At 36.3% G+C, this 19529-nt stretch overlaps 1 protein-coding gene across 1 annotated transcript in view; it reads left to right on the forward strand.

Annotated features, from left to right (window-relative positions):
* The window catches only part of LOC122788334 (duodenase-1-like), a 66246-nt gene that overhangs the window by 35366 nt on the left and 11351 nt on the right, over positions 1–19529 (forward strand). The window contains exon 3 of the mRNA XM_044055411.1: positions 1975–2125. Within this exon, the coding sequence (XP_043911346.1) occupies positions 1975–2125 (151 nt within the window). The remainder of the gene's footprint in view (positions 1–1974; positions 2126–19529) is intronic.

Raw genomic sequence — 19529 nt, forward strand, 5'->3', positions numbered from 1 at the left:
TTGTGTATTTATTTTATGTTTTATGGTTTGTCTTCGTGATGTATTCTTTCATAATATTGTTTTTAAAGCACTGTTTCTTTAAGAGATTGAATTTTTTTATGTCACTAGACTATAAAAACAGAAAGGAAGTAACCCCCTGGAATTAATGACCACATTTCCCTACAACTTATTTTAAATTCACGAGCTGTTAAATATTCCAAGTGAGTTTATCAGAAAAAGTTAACAAAAAGAGTTTCTAGAATGCGATTTTATGTTTTATGTTTTATGTCTTGTCTTAGTGATGTATTTTTTAATAGTATTGTTTTTTAAAAGCACTGTTTCTTTAAGAGATTGAATGTTTTAATTAATTAATTAATTAATTAATTAATTAATTAATTAATTTATTAATTAAGACACTTAACTATAAAAGCAAAAAGGAAGTAACCTAATCTAGATTCTGAAGACGTCCAGCTTTTAGTGGATGAAAGCGCTTAATCTAGAGTGTTTTAAAGTGTTTTATATTGTTAGTTATTCATTAAACTTCACAGAAACTGAATTCCAGTCTGTACCATTTTCATTTCTGTCTAGAAGCATTGTTTTTTATTTGGTTTAGGCACTTCAGTTTTTGACTTGTTATTGACTTTAAAGCCATTGTCGAACTGTTGCTGTAGCTGACAAAATCCCCTTACATTTCATGCAAGTTTATATTTCAGTCCTTACCGTAGCTAAAGAGTGAGGGTGGCTGCAGTGGTGCAGCAGTTAGCATTGCTGCCTCACAGCAAGAGGTTCTCTGGTTTGATCCTCGGCTGGGGTGCCTTCTGTGCGGAGTCTGCATGTCCTCCCTGTGGTCGCATGGGTTTCCTCCGGGTGCTCTGGTTTCCTCCCACATCTCAAAGACATGCTGTAGGTGGATTGGACACTCTAAATTGGCCCTAGGTGTGAATGTGTGCATATGTTTGCCTTCTGTGGAAGGTTGGGTGCTGGGCTGGCAACTCGACACCATAAAACTCCACTGCCAATCATGAGCAGACAGGTGATCCGCTGTGGTAACTCCTAACCGGGAAAAAGAAGAAGAAGAACTGTAGCTAAAGAGTCAGTGTGACTTTTATTAGATGCAGACCAGGTCAGTTAGCACAGCTTATCCCTGACCTTAAAAGTTCAGTTGGCAAAATGCAGGCTTATAGCAGGGCTGAAAGGGACAATTATTCAGCATCCCCCACTGACAAAGCAGAGAGTTTCTCATGTATTTGGGTATGTAAGTGCAAAAATAAAAAAAACTACCATTGGACCTCTGTGATATTTTAGATAGCATTTCCGTACCATCAAAAGGTTCTATTAAATGCAACATGAATTAAACCACTGATTGAATAATATTTTTTGTTCTTGTAGTGTCTCCCCTATTACTGGTTCAAAACTTGATGGCATAAGGAAAATATTCAAAGAAAACAAATTATTTATGTATTTATTTACTTACTTACTTATTTATTGACATTTGATTACCAGGAAAGTCTGAATGGGTAGAAACACATTTACAGGGGAGGCATGGGCAAAAAGCTTTAAATTATTACAAACCATTTTAAGAACAATCATTTTACAATCTTCAAAAATAAAACAAAAACATCTACAGGTCAATTTATAACTGAGATCAATCAGTTTATAGCCAGAACAAAGCAATTAACAATGAAATGCAAGTAAAACAGGATATCTGTCATTTCACGACACTAAATAGCTGGCATATGCAGTATAGTTCACTGGTCAAGTAAAAGGAGACAATGGCCAACTTAGTTAGAGGTCCATAGAGTACACGGACTATTACACAGAGCCTTTCAATCACAGAGCAGGCATGCATTTAACTGATTAAAGAGCTGGTATGTTGAAACTGTGGCATAACATTAAAAATGTACATGAAACAATGTTGTTAATTAAAATGACTTTATTTTATTAAGTAATTACTAATAGAAACTTGTATGTTTTATTATATTTTTATTTTGACAGGTCTGCCAATAGTGCAGAAGTAGTAGTGGGAGCTCACAACATTAAAAAAAAAGAACCATCACAGGAGAGGTTACAAATCTTGGAGCAATATCGTCATCCAAAGTATTACGTGAAAGATGATATTCCATATAACGATATAATGCTGCTGAAGGTTACGTACATTCTAAAGCTTCTTTTTTCTACACATCATGGCAGATTCTTATTGATTATCGTTTTATTATAAAGAAAAGTAAGAATGTAAAATGTAGAAGACATTTTCAAAAATCTTCCATCTATATTTTGATTCAGGGGGATTGAATTATTAGGGAATGAATAGACATCCATAAATAACCTGAGAGCGTGCAGCTGTAATTCCTGTAATCGGAGTCAATGGAGTGTGCTCACTGTGAAATCATTCTTCAGTCATACTGAAATAATCAATAAGATCTTACCTCTTCTCAGAGAAATGGTGCCCTGTGGTCCACAATATATAGTGAAAAAATGAAACTATTTGAACAAAATGCGTTTGCTATCAGACTTTCAGTAAATATTCTCCCTCTGCCTAAATTAATACATGCATCGAGGTTTCCTCTGTCAGATCACTGTTACAACCCCCCCCTTACAAATATGCATACAGGTACACATATACACATGAAAAGTACAGCTTGTTTTATCATTTTGCTCACTTTGCTGTTGGAACCCTCTGCTTCAGCCATGTGAACTACATTGTTGTCACAGGATACTACAGGCTGTCTGCTTTTACCAAAGTGTATATGTGGCCACACCTTGTATTTCAGTATCTATTACCAGTAGGATGGCTCGAGGGTCCCATTTCATACTTTATGTAAATGTTTATCCCAGTTGCTATTTTGCAATCTGAATTTTATTTATTTATTTTGTTATTTTAATTTGTTTACTGAGGTAGTGTACTGATCAAGACTGACCATTTAAAGGCACAGCCTGGGTGTGCCTTATATTAATTACAGTAAATATGGCCAGAACATGTTTCTTATGTACACATTTGTAAACAAATAAATTCCTCGGTCAGATCCATTCTAGTCTACCTTATTGTTATCCATGTAATAAAGCAGCTCAGCAATTTAATGCATTGTCTTCATAGATGGGGGGGGGTTACCCAGGGAAGCTAATTTCATTAATTGTGGGGTTACAGATGTATGACTATTGGCATATATATAAAAAAAAAGTAAAAAAAAAAAAAAACGTGGTAGTAACATTAATTGTAAGGTCTACTGCAGAAATGTAAACGATTCAGTTTTTCCACAGGAGATCAAGGACCAGTTGTTTTGGTTTTAATTACTCAAACACAGCTGTATAAAATTGTTTGAAAGTTTCTTTTTAGGTGCAGTTTGTATGAGACTTTAATGGGGACATTTCTCTCCACTGCTGTATGACCATGGAGTTAATATATAGAAGTCTGAGTGGTTTGGGGCCTTGCCTTCCACACACCAAATCAATTTTTTAGGAGTGTCCTAGACTCCTAGGGGAGATGTATTAATTATCTTTACTGATCAGACAGTGTCTCCATGAACAGTCATATGTTAGGATTTCATACAAAAAACTGCTAAGTCTGGATTTTTTATCGACCAGTTTCCAGTAAGGAATGAAGACAAGCCATAACAAAGGCATGCTGCTTGGCCTGGTGGATTACCACAATAGTAGTTTCTCAGGTTTGATCAAGGAATGTTTTATCCTATGTTCATCCTGTAAGGAAGTCTTTGTCTCAGTGACATTATCCAGTTAACACAAGTTAAGAAATAATCACAAGGAATGATTTTGTCTATCACATATATGGAAATTATTGCATCATAATAGAGTATTAAAGGATAAAGACACTGTGGTTCTCCAGATGGATGAGGGTATTTATAAGAGAAGGGCAAAAAGATACATGGATCATTGGGATAAGGGGCAGGATCTCCATGAAGGATATCTGGAAGCTATAAAAGTTGGCAACAAAGTGTTTGGTAATTGAAAGCATGAAAGAAAGATTAATTGCTATAAATATTAGAACAGAAAAGAAGTTGTTCTTCAGGCATGCAGAATCAAGTAGGAGGCCACAGATGGAGTTTGGGGACTAGCCTGATAAGGGCAAAGGCATAAATAGAATGCATCTGCACTGGCATTTTTCATTTTATAAATAGAATGTATAACAGGTGGAAATTTTAAATAATTGTTTCATTTCAGTATTCACCAAAGAAGCAGATGGGAGGGTAGCAGGATGGGACAGCAAAGCAGTGAAAAAAGGCAGATGGACAAATGGGAAAATAACAGAAGAAAAGATAGAAGAAACATTGAAGGGACGAAAGAAAATATGGAGCCGGAACGAGATGGAATCTAGTTATAAAACAGCTCACTTAAATCAGTATTGTTGTGTGCTGAATTATCAGAAAAAAAAACATTAGCAATACAAATGCAATTCTTAAACAAAAATACAGAGAGTTTTTTTTGTAGAGGAAAAATCAGGAGACAGCACTTTCACCTCCAAATATATTATCTCTGAGATTCCTCATTTTTTAGGAGTAATGCAAGACTTCCTTTTACCCAACACTGAGTCAAATCTTATTTAATATATTTACTTTTTTCTCTATGAATTAGGTACAATAATGTATTACTTAATATTGAGTTGAACAAACTGTCACTACTGATCATAAAAAGACTATTCTGGTTTTGATAAATTTCTCAAGAAGTAGTCCAGTAAAGCACAGCCAGTTGGTGTGACCTCACTGGTATGTAAAAGAACGGAGACGGTTTAAGGGTAAGGTGTAAAAGGTTCCTGGCCTAAACTGGGTGGCTCAGTAAGTTCCAGCATAGATTAACAGCAAGAATAAGTTGGGCAAGAGTAGCCTTCTAGATGTGCTTTGTCTGCATTTCAGCAAAGCTTTTGAATCATTCCCACAGTGCAGTCCGCTTACAAGAATTAAGTGAATGGAAATGTGCAACAAGTCATTAAGTCAGTGGTTAAACAACAGAGAACAGAAGGCAGTTTGTCAGGAGAGCACTACCAAAGGAATAGAAAGTGTCAAGCAAAGCTCCATAGGGATTAGTTTTAGGCCCCAGTCAATGTGTTTGTCTCAAGTCTCTCATAGGGCATGGAAAGCCAGACAATTCTAATAGTACATGACACTAACGTTGGAGGGGTAGAGACAGTGGAAATAGTGGGTTTATGGATAAGACTTAGGCAGATGAGGGGGTGGTATAACAGTTGTCAGCTTTGCTGTTCCACTCCCAAGTGTATATTACAGCACCTGGGGTTTGATGGCTCAGACAAATAGAGAACATTTGGAATAACCATGCAGAAAAAACATGAAACAGTATAAAGACCTGGGGCTAGCATTACATAAAACCTAAAACATCAAGCACAGTATAAATGGGCACCTGTGAAAGTAAACGGAATGCTATTAATGTGTCTAAGGACATAGAATCCAGGAATGATGAGGTAACGCTCTTCCTTTGTCTGGCAACAATAATGTCCTCTGTCACAATCAAGGATAATGTGTAGACAAAGGAGAAGAAAATTGTGAAAGGGTGTGGCAATCTATTATTGTGTTAAGGAGATGCTCCAAGATGTCAGTCTTTTTTCACTCAAAAGACAAAAAGAAGACAGTAGACATATGTTATGGCTATATAAGGCATTAAAGTAGAAATGTGTGGAAGCTCCTTACAGGAGGAAGTTGTCCAGTTTCATTATCAGAAGGGGATGTCTTCTGTGTGGAGTCTGCATATCCTCCATGTTTCCATTCTTTGTTTGCACTTTATTACAGCCCAGTACTCAGGGCAAAGAAGCCAAGCAGTCTCTTTCAGACAGGTAGAAGCATGTATACATATCAGCGACAGTGATGACAATTATCCTAAGTAAGACATTATGAAGTGGTAAATACAGGGAGCGTACTGGAAGAAGGAGATGCATTGTGGGAGCCTCAAGGATGAAACAAATGTAGAATGAAAAAAAAAATCACTGCAGCAGCAGATACGGATTAAGATTAAAAAAGATTAATGGCCCCTTATAGCTACCTAATACAACTGATCACAGTTTAATCCTACAAGTAGTGCATGCATCCCAAACTTTCAAACTCCTCTATCAATGTTGTCAGCAGCTTTATTGAGTGGCTTTTCAAAGCAGTCACTGATAGAGTATACGTCCTCACACATATATGCTTACTCTCGTCTGCTTCATCCTGGCCCTTTTTGCTGCTATGCAGCTGCTTTTCTAAAACAGTATTTGTGAGGTACCAAATGTTTCATGGAATATTGTTTCCTTTCCACATATAACCTCTACTTGAGATTATCCTTCATTATTATTGATATTATTTTGGGCTGCTTTATTTTGTTATCATTGCCCCCCCATTTAGCCTTCAGCAGCATGTAGAATACATGAAATTATGTGACTGACTGTCAGCAAACTCGCATAATCTTTTCCTTTTCATATAGTGAACCATCTTCCAGGTCACATCAGAATCAAACTTGGCCTTCCTTTCTACAGCCAGTGCACACTGTCCAGCTGCATTCGGGCCATTAACTATAACTGTGAAACGTTTGAATTATATTTCTTCCAAGCTGTAATTCAAGAGGGCATTGAACAAGTATAGAGGTGACACAGGGATAGAGATAGGCGTTGAAAGTTAAATATATTTAAACAGCAGACTAGACTGGCCAATTGTATCCTTCTACCATGGAGAAAATGTAATGTAAAGCAAATTTTATCAGTCAGACAACAGATTTGCATGTAATTACATATAAATCTGATCTCTGACTAATGGCCGATGGCATCTCTTCATATCTTGTGCTCTTCCTTTACTTTATTGTGTCCCACATACATAATTCTTGTCTTCACTCAGCCTCACTGTAACTCATTCCTGAATTGTAACTAAGTAATTTCAGTTTATTTGCCTATGCTGTAGTTACTGGCAATACATGAGAGCCACAGTATATAGACCCACCATGGTACAATATTTTCATACTAGAAATCATCCAGAAACAGAAGAAAATAATTATTCTCTTTAAACACTAAATCAAACTTAGAGTTCTAGAAACAGATGATGTGTTCATTTCCATTGTCAAGAGAATATGGTAGTCTGCACTAGAATCAGGAGAAAATGAGTGTATGTGTGTGTATCTGTGTGTGCATGTGTGTGTGTGTGTGTGTGTGTGTGTGTGTGTGTGTGTGTGTGTGTGTGTGTGTGTGTGTGTGTGTGTGTGTGTGTAAATATATATACATATATATATATATATATATATATATATATATATATATATATATACATATATATAGATAGATAGATATGGATGGGTCTATATTAGGACCACAAAAGCCCTATTCAGCGAATACGGAAACATAGACATATATTACGCAAACCTTGAATACACCGAATGCCCTAAACCGCGAAATTCAAAATCTCGAACCGTCATAGTTCTCCAACCCCACCGCCCACTACATACTACCTACCCAAACAAAATAAATAAACTACATACATACACTAACCAAAACCCTACTTCTAACCCTAAAGTAAAGCACCAAAACCCTACACTAAACCTTACATACATTACTATCTATGCACTTACCTTAACCTGCACCCTAACCCTAAGGTCCGTAACTATCGCACACTTACCTTGAGGAGCTATTCCCAAACAAAATAAATAATCCACACACATACACTTAACAAATCCTTACTTCTAACCCTACACTAAACCTTACATACATTACTATCTATGCACTTACCTTAACCCGCACCCTAACCCTAAGGTCCGTAACTATCGCATACTTACCTTGAGGAGCTATACCCAAACAAAATAAATAATCCACACACATAGACTTAACAAAACCCTATTTCTAACCATACACTAAACCTTACATACATTACTATCTATGCACTTACCTTAACCCGCACCCTAACCCTAAGGTCTGAAACTATCGCACACTTATCTTACGGAGCTATACCGCAGAAGGGCCAACCATGATGATTCGACATTTTGGATTTTGCACTTCAGGACAATCAGTGTTTTCACGATTCGATTAATACATGTCGACGTTTCCATATTCGGGTAAGTAGACCTTTGCGGTTTCAGTAGGGTACCAGGTATATATATATATATATATATATATATATATATATATATATATATATATATATATATATATATGTGTGTGTGTGTGTGTGTGTGTAGTCTTCTAAATTCTTGCCATACTGAAGCATGTATTCAAGCTTGCCTACTAACCTTGTTCTTACTCAGATATTTATGTTCATAGGTTCATAGGTAAGTACTAGGCTAGCTGCCTTTTCCAGCCATTTATCCTATCCACTTTCCCTTTTTGTGCTCAATTAACTTATCCCATTTGGACAGAGATTGGCCTTACCCATCCCATGACTGATAATTATATATTACCCCTAATGAGAATAAGTGGGACATGAGAACACTTTGACAGAAATTGTCCCTTTGTAACTGAGGCGATGTTTAGATCTTCCCTAATGTTTGCTTCTTTTTCTCATTTGCATTTCTTTAACTCTTCCTTTTTACTTTAACTTCTATGTACTGAGAGCAAAAATATATGTTCATGGGATGGTAATTTGTCAGTGTCCTTTTCAGCTTACTACATTCTACCTTTGGATATTGTTTTATTAAAATGTCTGACAAAATGTCCTTTTTTTCCCCTTAATTGTCTAGCTATTTTTATGGAACATGCAGTTTTAAGTTTTTTGACTTCCTTCCCTATCTCATTCTTGCCTTCCCAAATCCAGTTTGCTGCACTCTCCTCATGTTTGCTTATACCTACTGAAAGCTGGCTTTTAAGCAACTCATGCAGTCCTTGAACATCATTAGCTCATTATTTTCTTTAGACCACAACAGTATGACTAGGTTTATCATTTCTTGTTCACTGCGATGTCTTATAATACTTTCAGCTACTTCTGAGTTCACTGAATGTCCATTTTACAGTTCCATCCTATAAGTTGTTCGCCATCACTTCTTATGTGCCTTACCTGACATACTGTAACCTGGTATATCTATAAACTATTCTTATATTAGCATATTTCATTCCTTTGGAGAGTGTAACCAGGCTATCACCTTTTTCTGTTTTGTCCCTTCTGAGGTCCTATATGCAGACTCTAGCCTAGTAGAGCTATAGATGTTTCATATTTCCTGTCTGAATTCCCTTCTACAGACTTTAACCTAACATGTCTACAACCATTTTGTGTTATCTTTCATTTTTTTTTGTGCTGGCTTTTTATGCATTGATTGTAACCCAGCATGTTTACAACCTATCTACAGTTTCATTTTCTGAATTTTGGTGTTCTGTACTTCAGTAACACTTTTACTGGCCATATCTGCCTTTGCAGTAAGATTATTAGACCTAGATTTTACTTTAAAACTTCACAGCATTTCATACAAAGTGGCCCTTAATGTTTGCAGCTTTCCTATCTAAGAGCTCCCCTTTTACCACTTACCATTCAGTAAGGTTTCTTCCGCTTTCAGTCTCAGTCTTACTCATGTCTAGTAATATATAGTTCTTGTTTTTAAGTTTTACTGTCACGCTCCTAGCTTAGCTTCCTTTTAGCAGACTGTCATTTATTCCTTTAATGGCATTTGAATTTCCCTTCTCAAACCTTTGACTAAATATGCTTCACTGCATATGTTGGTTAGAATGATTAGCTGCACTCATGACAGAGACAGAACATCAAAACTGAATTGAAATAACGGCCAACATCTAACTGTAATTTGAACGCTTTATGCATTATAATAAAATTCATGCAGCAAAGATTGCAGGGCCATGACTCATTTTTTTTCAGTAAAGCATTCAGTGAATCAAAGTTTTACTAGGAAAAGTTTATTTAAGGTAGACATTGCCTTTTAGGTAATAATAAGGTTGGGGGCATTAGAGTTGCTTTGGAAAGACCACAGGGCCACGTACAATTCTTATTTTAGTTAGTATCAAAAGTATTTGGCACTTAAATTTAAATTTAAGAGACAGAGTATATTTCAGAGTATGAAAATGACATTGACAATAGTCATTCATGATGAGCAGAAAGAAATGCTGAAATGAATTTGTTTTTCAGAAGAAGGGGAGCGTTATAAAAATGATATAAAGATAAAGAGGTTAAGGAAACAAATATATTTGCTGAGAGGAAAAAATGAGAAGTAACCTCTTTTTATTAGGGAAAATATGAGAGTAAATATTGAATACACTGCTGGATCAAAATGGAAGGGTTATTTATGCAGAAGGGGGTAATGGCAGTAATGAAAATTACTGGGAATAGTTCCTTAAGAATCATACGATTTGGATAGGAGGTAGATGATGTAGGAGATCAAACAAGCAGAAGTAGTGGGTTCTGAGTGACGGATAAAGTTATGAGAGGTAAGGAAGGATTTCAAGACATTTATTTTATTATTTAATAGTACAATACACCGGAAAAACAGATTTTCCAATACCTACTTCCATTATCAGAATAATCATCTGAACTCCATTAAGAAAGATATTCCTAGAGGTCAATTTATTAGGGCGTCTAGAATGACCAGTAAAGATTCAGATTTTGAAGAGGAAGTACATTTTATTATTTCCCTTTTCCTGGTGAGAGGTTATAATTTGGAAAATTTGTGTAAAGTTGTTGAGGAAGTACTACTAAAAAGATGAGAACTCTTTTGCCCTATTTTGGAAAAGGATTTAGTTAAGTCTAATGACAACACAGACATTTATATTAACCAAGACGAGATGAGTATTAGTAGATGTAATATAGATATGTCCATTGATAGTTGTAGTATAAAGGAGATTATAAAAAATAATTGAAATGTTATTAAAGGGAACAGTGATTTAGAGAAGGTGGTTGGTAGAGAGTCAGTATCTGTATATAAAAACACCATAGTGTCAAAGAACTGTTACAGAGGGACAATAATATGGTGTCCTCTCATTACAGAAAAAAAGTCTTGCTATGTTTAAATGCAATAGTTGCTCAGTCTGTGTATATATATATATATATATATATATATATATATATATATATAAAGGACCTTATATAGTTTTAGAACATTTCCAGCATGCAATAAAAATTTCAGGTAGATTTAATTGTTCTACCAGGGGCATTGCATACATAGGCATGTGCTCAGGATGCCCATGTTTCTATGTAGGAATGTCAACTAGAATTTTAGGCAAAATAATTACGGAGCACTTACATGCCATTAAATGAAGGACAGTAAAAATGTCCTATATAAACATTCCAGCACATGTAACAAATTTAAAAAGATTTTTGTTTGCTGTACTCTGTTTAGACTTAAGAGGACAAAACCATAAAAACTTAATAGAGAAGAAAGGGACAGAATGACAGATAAAATTGTCAGCAGATCAGTTCCCAGGGTTAAATGAGATGGTGAATATTAAATGTTTTTAAGTGACTGCAGGCTTGCTGTTAAATAATAATAATTTGTTTTAGTTTTATCCAGGTTTTATTTGTATTTTATTTAGATTGATTTAGTATTTATTTGTGAATGTACATTAATTGATAGTTTATTGTGATTGGTTGAATTGGTTGTGATATTTTATTGTGATTGGTTGAAGTGAGTATTTAACCTGTGATGCTTTTAACTTGAATGTATTCTGATGAAATCAGTTTTCTGATAAAAGCAGTTCATCTGTTTTGAGTGTGCCTAGTGTTTTTTTATTTGGTTTGTGCTTTATTTTACCACACTTCAGGCTCCTTGTTCCAGTATTTGTTTTTATTATTTAGATGGAGATTCAGGGTGGGATAGCTTGACATATAGTTCTTATAGTTTACTACAGGACTGGCTTTTAGCATTATTAACAAAAGTGTTTAATAATTGCTTTAATCAAAAAATAAATGAGAACTTTTCAAGGAGATATAATTACATTTATTTGGATAGACAAGAGCCAGAGAATGATCATCATTTAGAGACCCCTAACTATGTTAAATACTGACTACAAATTAGAAAATGTGCTGTCAAAAACCATAGAAACAGATGTTTTTGGTTAGGTGAAGAGAAAACCATGGGAAGCTTTCAACTTAAATAAAGTTGTTGGGACAATAAAGGAAGGACAAGATTTCAGTTAAGTTATTCATGTTAAACCCAAGCTTTTGGCAAATAAACCTATGTCAGTATGTTTCAGCACTAAGGATTATGTTTTTGGAAATAGACTTGAAACTATGCTGCAAATATTTATGGCATGGCCTAGATTTTATCAATGGTGAATGGTAAGAAAAGTTATTGGTAACCTAAAGATGCAGATCCATCCAAAAAAATTGGTTAGGGTAAATTTTAGTAATGTACCTTGCTCATCTTACAGTCTTACAAAACTTCATTGGAATAAATTCATTCAAAAGCACATCCGTAAGTAGATTGAAATCTATTGTCACATGTTAGAAAAGCACCAGTAAAAAGTACTGTAAATGATCTAAAAGAAGGTATTGTGACATAATTACTACTTCTACCTAAAAGACTGATAACATCATTATTTAAATAAATTATAGAATGTTAGTAATTATAGAATGTTAGTAAGAGCATTTTTTGTGCTCATGATTAGTAATAAAACTATTACAGTTTTTAACAATTTAGAGCAAATGAAGGATGGTATTTTTTTTTATTTTAGAATTTAGTCTTTTAGTAGGCATTTCAATTTTAAATGTTCTTTCAGACAAGGGAGATGGCCAGCTTATAGCCCCAGTTGTCACTATAGCTGTTTACCTTCCAGTATATTATTAAATTTATCTTCTTTCAAATCACCATTTATGAAAAAGAAACATTTATAGAAACCAGAACATTTGGCACTGTGTTCCACAATTTCCTGGCTAACTTTCAAACATAAAGTGCGTTGCATGTAAGACAATAGGCCTTATGTACCACATCAACAGAATTACACATGTAAAGCTGACTAACTGGAAATGTCTTTTCCAGACTTAATAAATTAGATGTGGTCATATATCAATATACCTGTAGGCAGTACTTGTACCACAAGTGTAAGTTTCTGTTTAGTGTTACCTGGTAAATGAAATGTGAATTTTCTAAAATGGTCTTTAAATTAGGCCATTTCTGATAATGAATTTCAGGGTCATTCTCCCCATTTTTACAAAACATTCATTGATTAAAATAATTTTCCAGTTATTTAGTATTTCTTTATTAATGTTACCACTATCAACCCAATTGTTTATATGAAAAACGTAAGAATAACGAATTTGGTGCCACTTTAGAAATTACTCTTCCTACATCACATAAAGACATACTGGGTGAAACTTCTTATTTTGATGCAAAAATATCACCAAGAAATGTTCCCACTATATTTCATTTGCAATTTATGTATAAAAATAACTCAAAGTTTGGATTCACCTCTAGCTGTTAATCTAGATATTTTGATAAATTAACAATTAAAATGTAAAATTAGTTTAACTAAATTTGGATGATTAATAATACTACATATGTAACTATTGAAAAACATTCCACTCTAAGTCAATTGAATAAAAAGGCATTTTAGACACACTCTCTCTCTCTCTCTCTCTCTATATATATATATATATATATATATATAAAAATGGGATCCGGACAAATGCTCGACTAGCATATGTCCGAATCACAAAACATCAAACACACATACATGAAAGCACTTAACATCGGCAAGTGCTTCCGTGTATGTGTGCCTGTTTCGTAGATTGGACTACAGTGAGGGTAAGGGAAAATTCCCTTATCCCCACTGTAGTGTGATCTCGGAGTGAGAATAATAAAGTAGGGGGTGTGGGGGGTGCAGGGGGTGAAGCCCCCCAGCAGAAACATAGATTTTTTTTTGAACTACACATTCACGGAAGCGCTTTTTGATGTTAAGTGCTTGTATGTATGGGTGTTCGATGTTTTGTGATTTGGACATATGCTAGTCGAGCATGTGTCCTAGACCCATATATATATATATATATATATATATATATATATATATATATATATATATACACACACACACACACACACACACACACACACACACACACACACACACACATATACATATGTATGTATGTCTATATATATATATATATGTGTGTGTGTGTGTGTGTGTGTGTGTGTGTGTGTGTTTATATAAATATATATACATATATATATATATATATATATATATATATATATATATATATATATATATGGGTCTAGGACACATGCTCGACTAGCATATGTCCAAATCACAAAACATCAAACATATACTGCGGCGATGGTGTTGCGGTAGCGTTGTCGCCTCACAGTAAGATGCTGTCCGGTTTGATTCTCAGCTAGAGCGTCTTCTGTGTGGAGACATGCATGAATGTGCGTACCTTCGTTGAAGGTTGTGCATCAGAGCTGGCAATTCGGCACGTAAAAATCTACTGCCAATCATAAGTGGACCGGAGTTCCACTGTGGTGACCCCTAACCGGGAAAAGCCAAAAGACACAAAAAAAAAAAAATATATATATATATATATATATATATATATATATATAAAATAAATTCTATGAGCTGTTGCTGTTTACGACCTTTTTAAAAATCAGATCATCCATAAAATGTTTATACAGTTTTGCATATTGAAACATGATATGATTGCATAAAAAGTGGGTTAATAATAAAAAATAGCACTAATTGGCACACCTTTAACCTGCTGATAACATTGCTCTGTAAAACAAGTCATATAAAGAACAAGCACTCTTAATTTCTTTTGCTGTATATTTGCTGTACTCAGTCAAATATTGTTTTATAAATTCAGTTCCTTCAGCATGGGGAATTCTAGCATATAATGGAGCAGGACTGACTGTGGCTGAAATAATGTCCCCTTCAAAATTCTTGACTCCAGACTCTATCTCCAAACATAAAACAAAACAAAAAATGGATCTCAAACACCAACATTAAAAAAAATTACATTTAATATGAATATCTATCTCCAAACATACCAGGAGTTCCCAATATAAGACTAGATTTACTTTAACATTGCTATACATCAGCATGGCTCAGAAACATGAACTGCAAAATTGTGGTAGACATAATGTTTTATTACATATTCATAAATTTCTGGTATCCCTAAAAGGGAAGCCATTTTTAGAAATAAAACACCAACAAACTCATAAAAATGTATAACAGTACATCCATATGTCATTAAGTCTAACAATCAGTTGTCAATATGATTGCATATTCTCTCATTATCATACAGTGCAGTACGCTGCTATCAGACAATACAAGCTACCATCTTTTTGCATTCTGTGCTCTTGTAATATCATACAAGACATCAGGCTGATAGCTTGTAATAGCTGATAACAATTCATTTATGGCAACAACATATTGTCTTTTATCAATAACGACCATTCCATTCCATTCCACAAACTTACTACTGTTCATGAAATGTAAATGTTTCAAGGCTTTAAGGTCCTTTAAGCTCCCTTTGTATCTTTTAAAAGTGCTAAATTAAAGTATTCTTATTGTGGTGGTCACTTTTACAATTGCCTTATTTCAAAATCACAAAGATTCAGAAAACTATTTAAAGTAGAAGTTAAAGGAGGAATGAATGTACTGTTTTATGTATTATTTGTAATGAAAATTAGATGATTACTGTACTGTGAAAGTAATTACTGACATAAGTGTCCTTCCTAAAACCCATTGAGTCAAATTTCTGGACAGTACTACTTTGGTTTTCACCAAAGAATGGCAATGTGGGCAGCAACACAGACTAAGGGTGGTGCCCTATAGGCAGAAGTGTTGAATAGAAAAAATAGCTTTGGCCATCTACTGTGGTGCACAGTGTCCTCAGCATAGGCGAGCACAGATCACAGACTGCACTCCATGGCAGGGCTAGTCACTTGATGGTGTGAAAATAATGCACTAGGTGATTCAGTTGTGTTGACTAATGTCGCCAAATGGTCATGGGTATTTGTCTGTGATAAGGGGGTTGAGGACCTTAGCCTCATTTGACCTACACCTGGGATAGCACTGTTGAATGATAGCTGGATGTAAAACCAACCAACCTGCCAAACATGAACTAAGAATTGCCACACTAAATGTAGGTTCACTCACAGGAAGGAGCTGGGAAGTAGATGATTCAACTCCCCGACAACTCTAAAATCTGATCCAAAAAAAGTTTGGAATGCAGTAAACCATATACTGCATCCTGGCAACCCTACCTCACCCAATCCATGCCCTAACAAATCACCAAACAAAACTGTCAACACCTTCAACACCTACTTTATTGAATCTATATACAAACTTTTTAACCCCAGCCTCTTTAACACCAATGCTCCCAACTGCCCTGAACCTTATTCAACTGCTAACTCTCTTAACACTTTCTCTCTCAAACCTGTTCCTAGTACCTATATCAAAATCCTGCTCTCTAGGCTAAAACCATGCTCTGTATCTGCTGACCACATCCCATCATACTTTCTTCAGATAGCAGCTCACTCTCTTGCTCTGCCTCTATTTATTATTATCAATCGCTCTATCTCTGAATCTAAAGTCCACTCTATCTGGAAACAATTCCATACCATACCTATTCACAAAGGAGGTAACTCCTCAGAAATCTGTAATTTCAGATGTATTGCTATCCTGTCCACTCTCGCTAATGTCTTAGAGAAATGCATACACACACAAGTTATGCAACATCTCTTACAGGAAAAATACTCTCTCCTACATACCATGGTTTCCGACCTAAAATAGCACCACCACTGCTCTCCTGTCCTTCCTCAACACTAGCTCTTTAGCCAGATATGATCATAAACTTATCTCCTGTCTATTCCTTGATCTCTCAAAGGCTTTTGACACTGTATCTCACTCTCTGCTGCTGAACAAATTGTCTAACCTCAATATCTCCCCAGACACAGTTGCATGGCTCTCCAGCTATCTCACAGACAGAGTGAGATGGCACTCTGCACTGTCTACTCCCTTTCCAATAAAAATGGTTGTCCCTCAAGGATCCATTCTTGGACCACTACTTTTTAATATCTTCACTAACTTACTCCATTTCTCCTGTCCACATTCTTCCATAGTCCAATACGCTGATGACTCTATATTCATAACCATAGCCAATTCTCCCACTGAACTCTTATCTGCTACCCAGTCTTCATTTAATTTAGTGGACACATGGCTCTCCAACAATCAGCTCATCCTCAACCTTAAAAAACAAAACTACTACTCTTTCTCTCCAAAGCAGTTAACCATATCAAATCTTCCTTTTCCATAATGTCACTTCGCAATGCCCCTATTGAAGTTGAATCCAGCACAAAATTTCTCTGCGTTACCATTGATGATCAGCTAAAATTCAACCTTCACATAAATAATTATATCAGGAAAATCCATCAGAAACTAGAACATTTATACAGAAACAAACAATTTCACACCAATGAAGCTAGAATCACTCTCACACATGCTTACCTTCTCCCCTGTTTAACATATTGCCCCCAAATTCTCACTAATCTAAACTCCTGTCTACTTACCTAGCTCGAGTCAACATAACACAAAATAGCTAGATTTGCAGCTCAACAGATCTATAAATCTCACCACTGTCTCTCTAAAACACTTAAACTGGGTTGCACTACCTCACATACTCCTCTCACAACTTCAGACCATACACTCAATTCTGTATAAGCCAGTCTACTGTCCAGCTCTATGTTCTCTCATCTCCCACTATTCCCCTACAAGAAACCAATGCAGCCCATCTCAAGATCTATTAAATATTTACAAACCCAAGTCTAAATCAGGGTACAACATATATAGCTACTACCCCTCCATAGCATGGAATAAACTTCCTCAAAATCAGAACTCTTACACATCCCAAAAAAATTAAACTGACCACAAAAGAGTACTTTAAAGGTCAATGGATCTGCCACTGTTCTTTCCCTCCCTGAATATATTCATCTAACATCTAACATCTCTTTCTCCTCACTCTACACCATCTCCTCTTATAACCAACCTACACTACCTTTGATCTACTCCATCCTTCTTCCCTCCTCTAGTCACCTCTACACTTTCCTTTTCTTTACTTTCTCTGTAATTACCACCTAAGACATTTATAGGTTCATCGGTTCATAGGTAAGTACTAGGCTATCTGCCTGAGGGCATCTATAAGCCTAGCCAGAATGTGTTGGCTTTCGCCACCCCCTTAGTTTAGTTCCCTGTGCCCCTGTCCAGAAGAGCCATTGGTTCCCTGTGCTTCTGTCCAGCAGAGCCACTGCAGTGATCCCCGGGGTAAATTTTCTGTTTCCCATCCACTTGTCAAGGTTTCTCTTGAAGAGTGTTAGTGACGGGCTCTGCCTAATGTAGATTGGAATCCTGTTCCAAAGCATGGAGAGTCTCTGGGACAGGAATTTGTCCCTCGAGCATGTCCTATTTATCATTATGGTGAGGTTTAGGTCCCTAGAGTGTGTGGCTCTCGGGGATTTGTTTTTTTTTAGGTGGGGCATGTTCATCAATTCTGGGTTGTACGTGGCCTTGTATGTCAGGCAGAGATCACCTCTGAGTAAGCGGTATGCAACCGAGTACAGCTGGAGTTTCTTCAGTTGGGCTGCATAGAGCATCTGTTTGAAGCCACTAATCCTCTTGTTAAGGTACTCCTGTGGTCTTTCCAGCTATTGCAGGTGTCTTGTAAGGTACATCCCAAATGGGATGTTGTACTATATGATGGGTCCGATGCGTGATGAGTTGAGGGGCACAATAACCTCTTTTGCTCTAGATGTGAACCCTTTTGTGATTAGGTGGGCCACACAGAAGGATTTCCTAACCACCTTGGCAATATGATTATCAAAGGAGAGATTACTATCTACTTGGGTCCCCGGATCCCTTATTACATTTTCTGTATTTAGGGGACTACCACCTATGTGGTAGTTCGCGGGTACTTTGTTTTTTCCAAAGGGGATGACTATGCATTTTTTGGCATTTAGCTTGAGGCCATGATTTTGACACCAGGTATCTGCCTCATTGAGACCCTTCTGTAGGATATCTGTATCAGCTGGAGAGTCAGTTATGGTCCCCAGTTTGCAGTTGTCTGTGAACTTGGTCAGCCATAGTCCTCCTGTGCTTGCCTGTACCTCTAAGAAATATATACCTAACCAGAGGGGTACCAGGACTGAGCCTTGGGGGGGTGCCACTTGTAACCAGTTTAGAGTCGGACCTAGAGCCTGCAACTTTCACCGTGTGGGTTCTATCTGTGAGCCAATTGGCAACCCATCTCATGACGTAGGGTTTTATGTTCAGGCTGGTGAGCTTGTCTATAATACCAGAATGGAGAATGGTGTTGAAAGCCTTTTTGAGGTCTAGGTAGGCTGTGTGGACCTCCTTTCCCTCATCTAAAGCCTTGGTAACTGTCTCAAAGAAGACCACCAGGTTTAGGAGGCATGATCTTGCCTTAACAAAGCCAAACTGGTTAGGGCCCAATGTTTGGAGGTTCCCAATGTCTCTGTTAATGACTTCCATAATGATGCACTCCATAGCCTTGCAGACCAGGCTAGTCAGGCTTACAGGCTTACATAGTTCCCAGGGTCTGTTGTGGCTCCACCTTTGTGGAGTGGGATAGCTGTTGCTGTGCACCACTCTTTGGGTATGTAGCCTGTAGAGAGGCTGAGTTTGAACA

Source organism: Protopterus annectens, chromosome 13.part0, assembly GCF_019279795.1.
Source record: "Protopterus annectens isolate FY-2018-M chromosome 13.part0, PAN1.0, whole genome shotgun sequence".
NCBI classification, from domain to species: Eukaryota; Metazoa; Chordata; order Ceratodontiformes; family Protopteridae; genus Protopterus; species Protopterus annectens.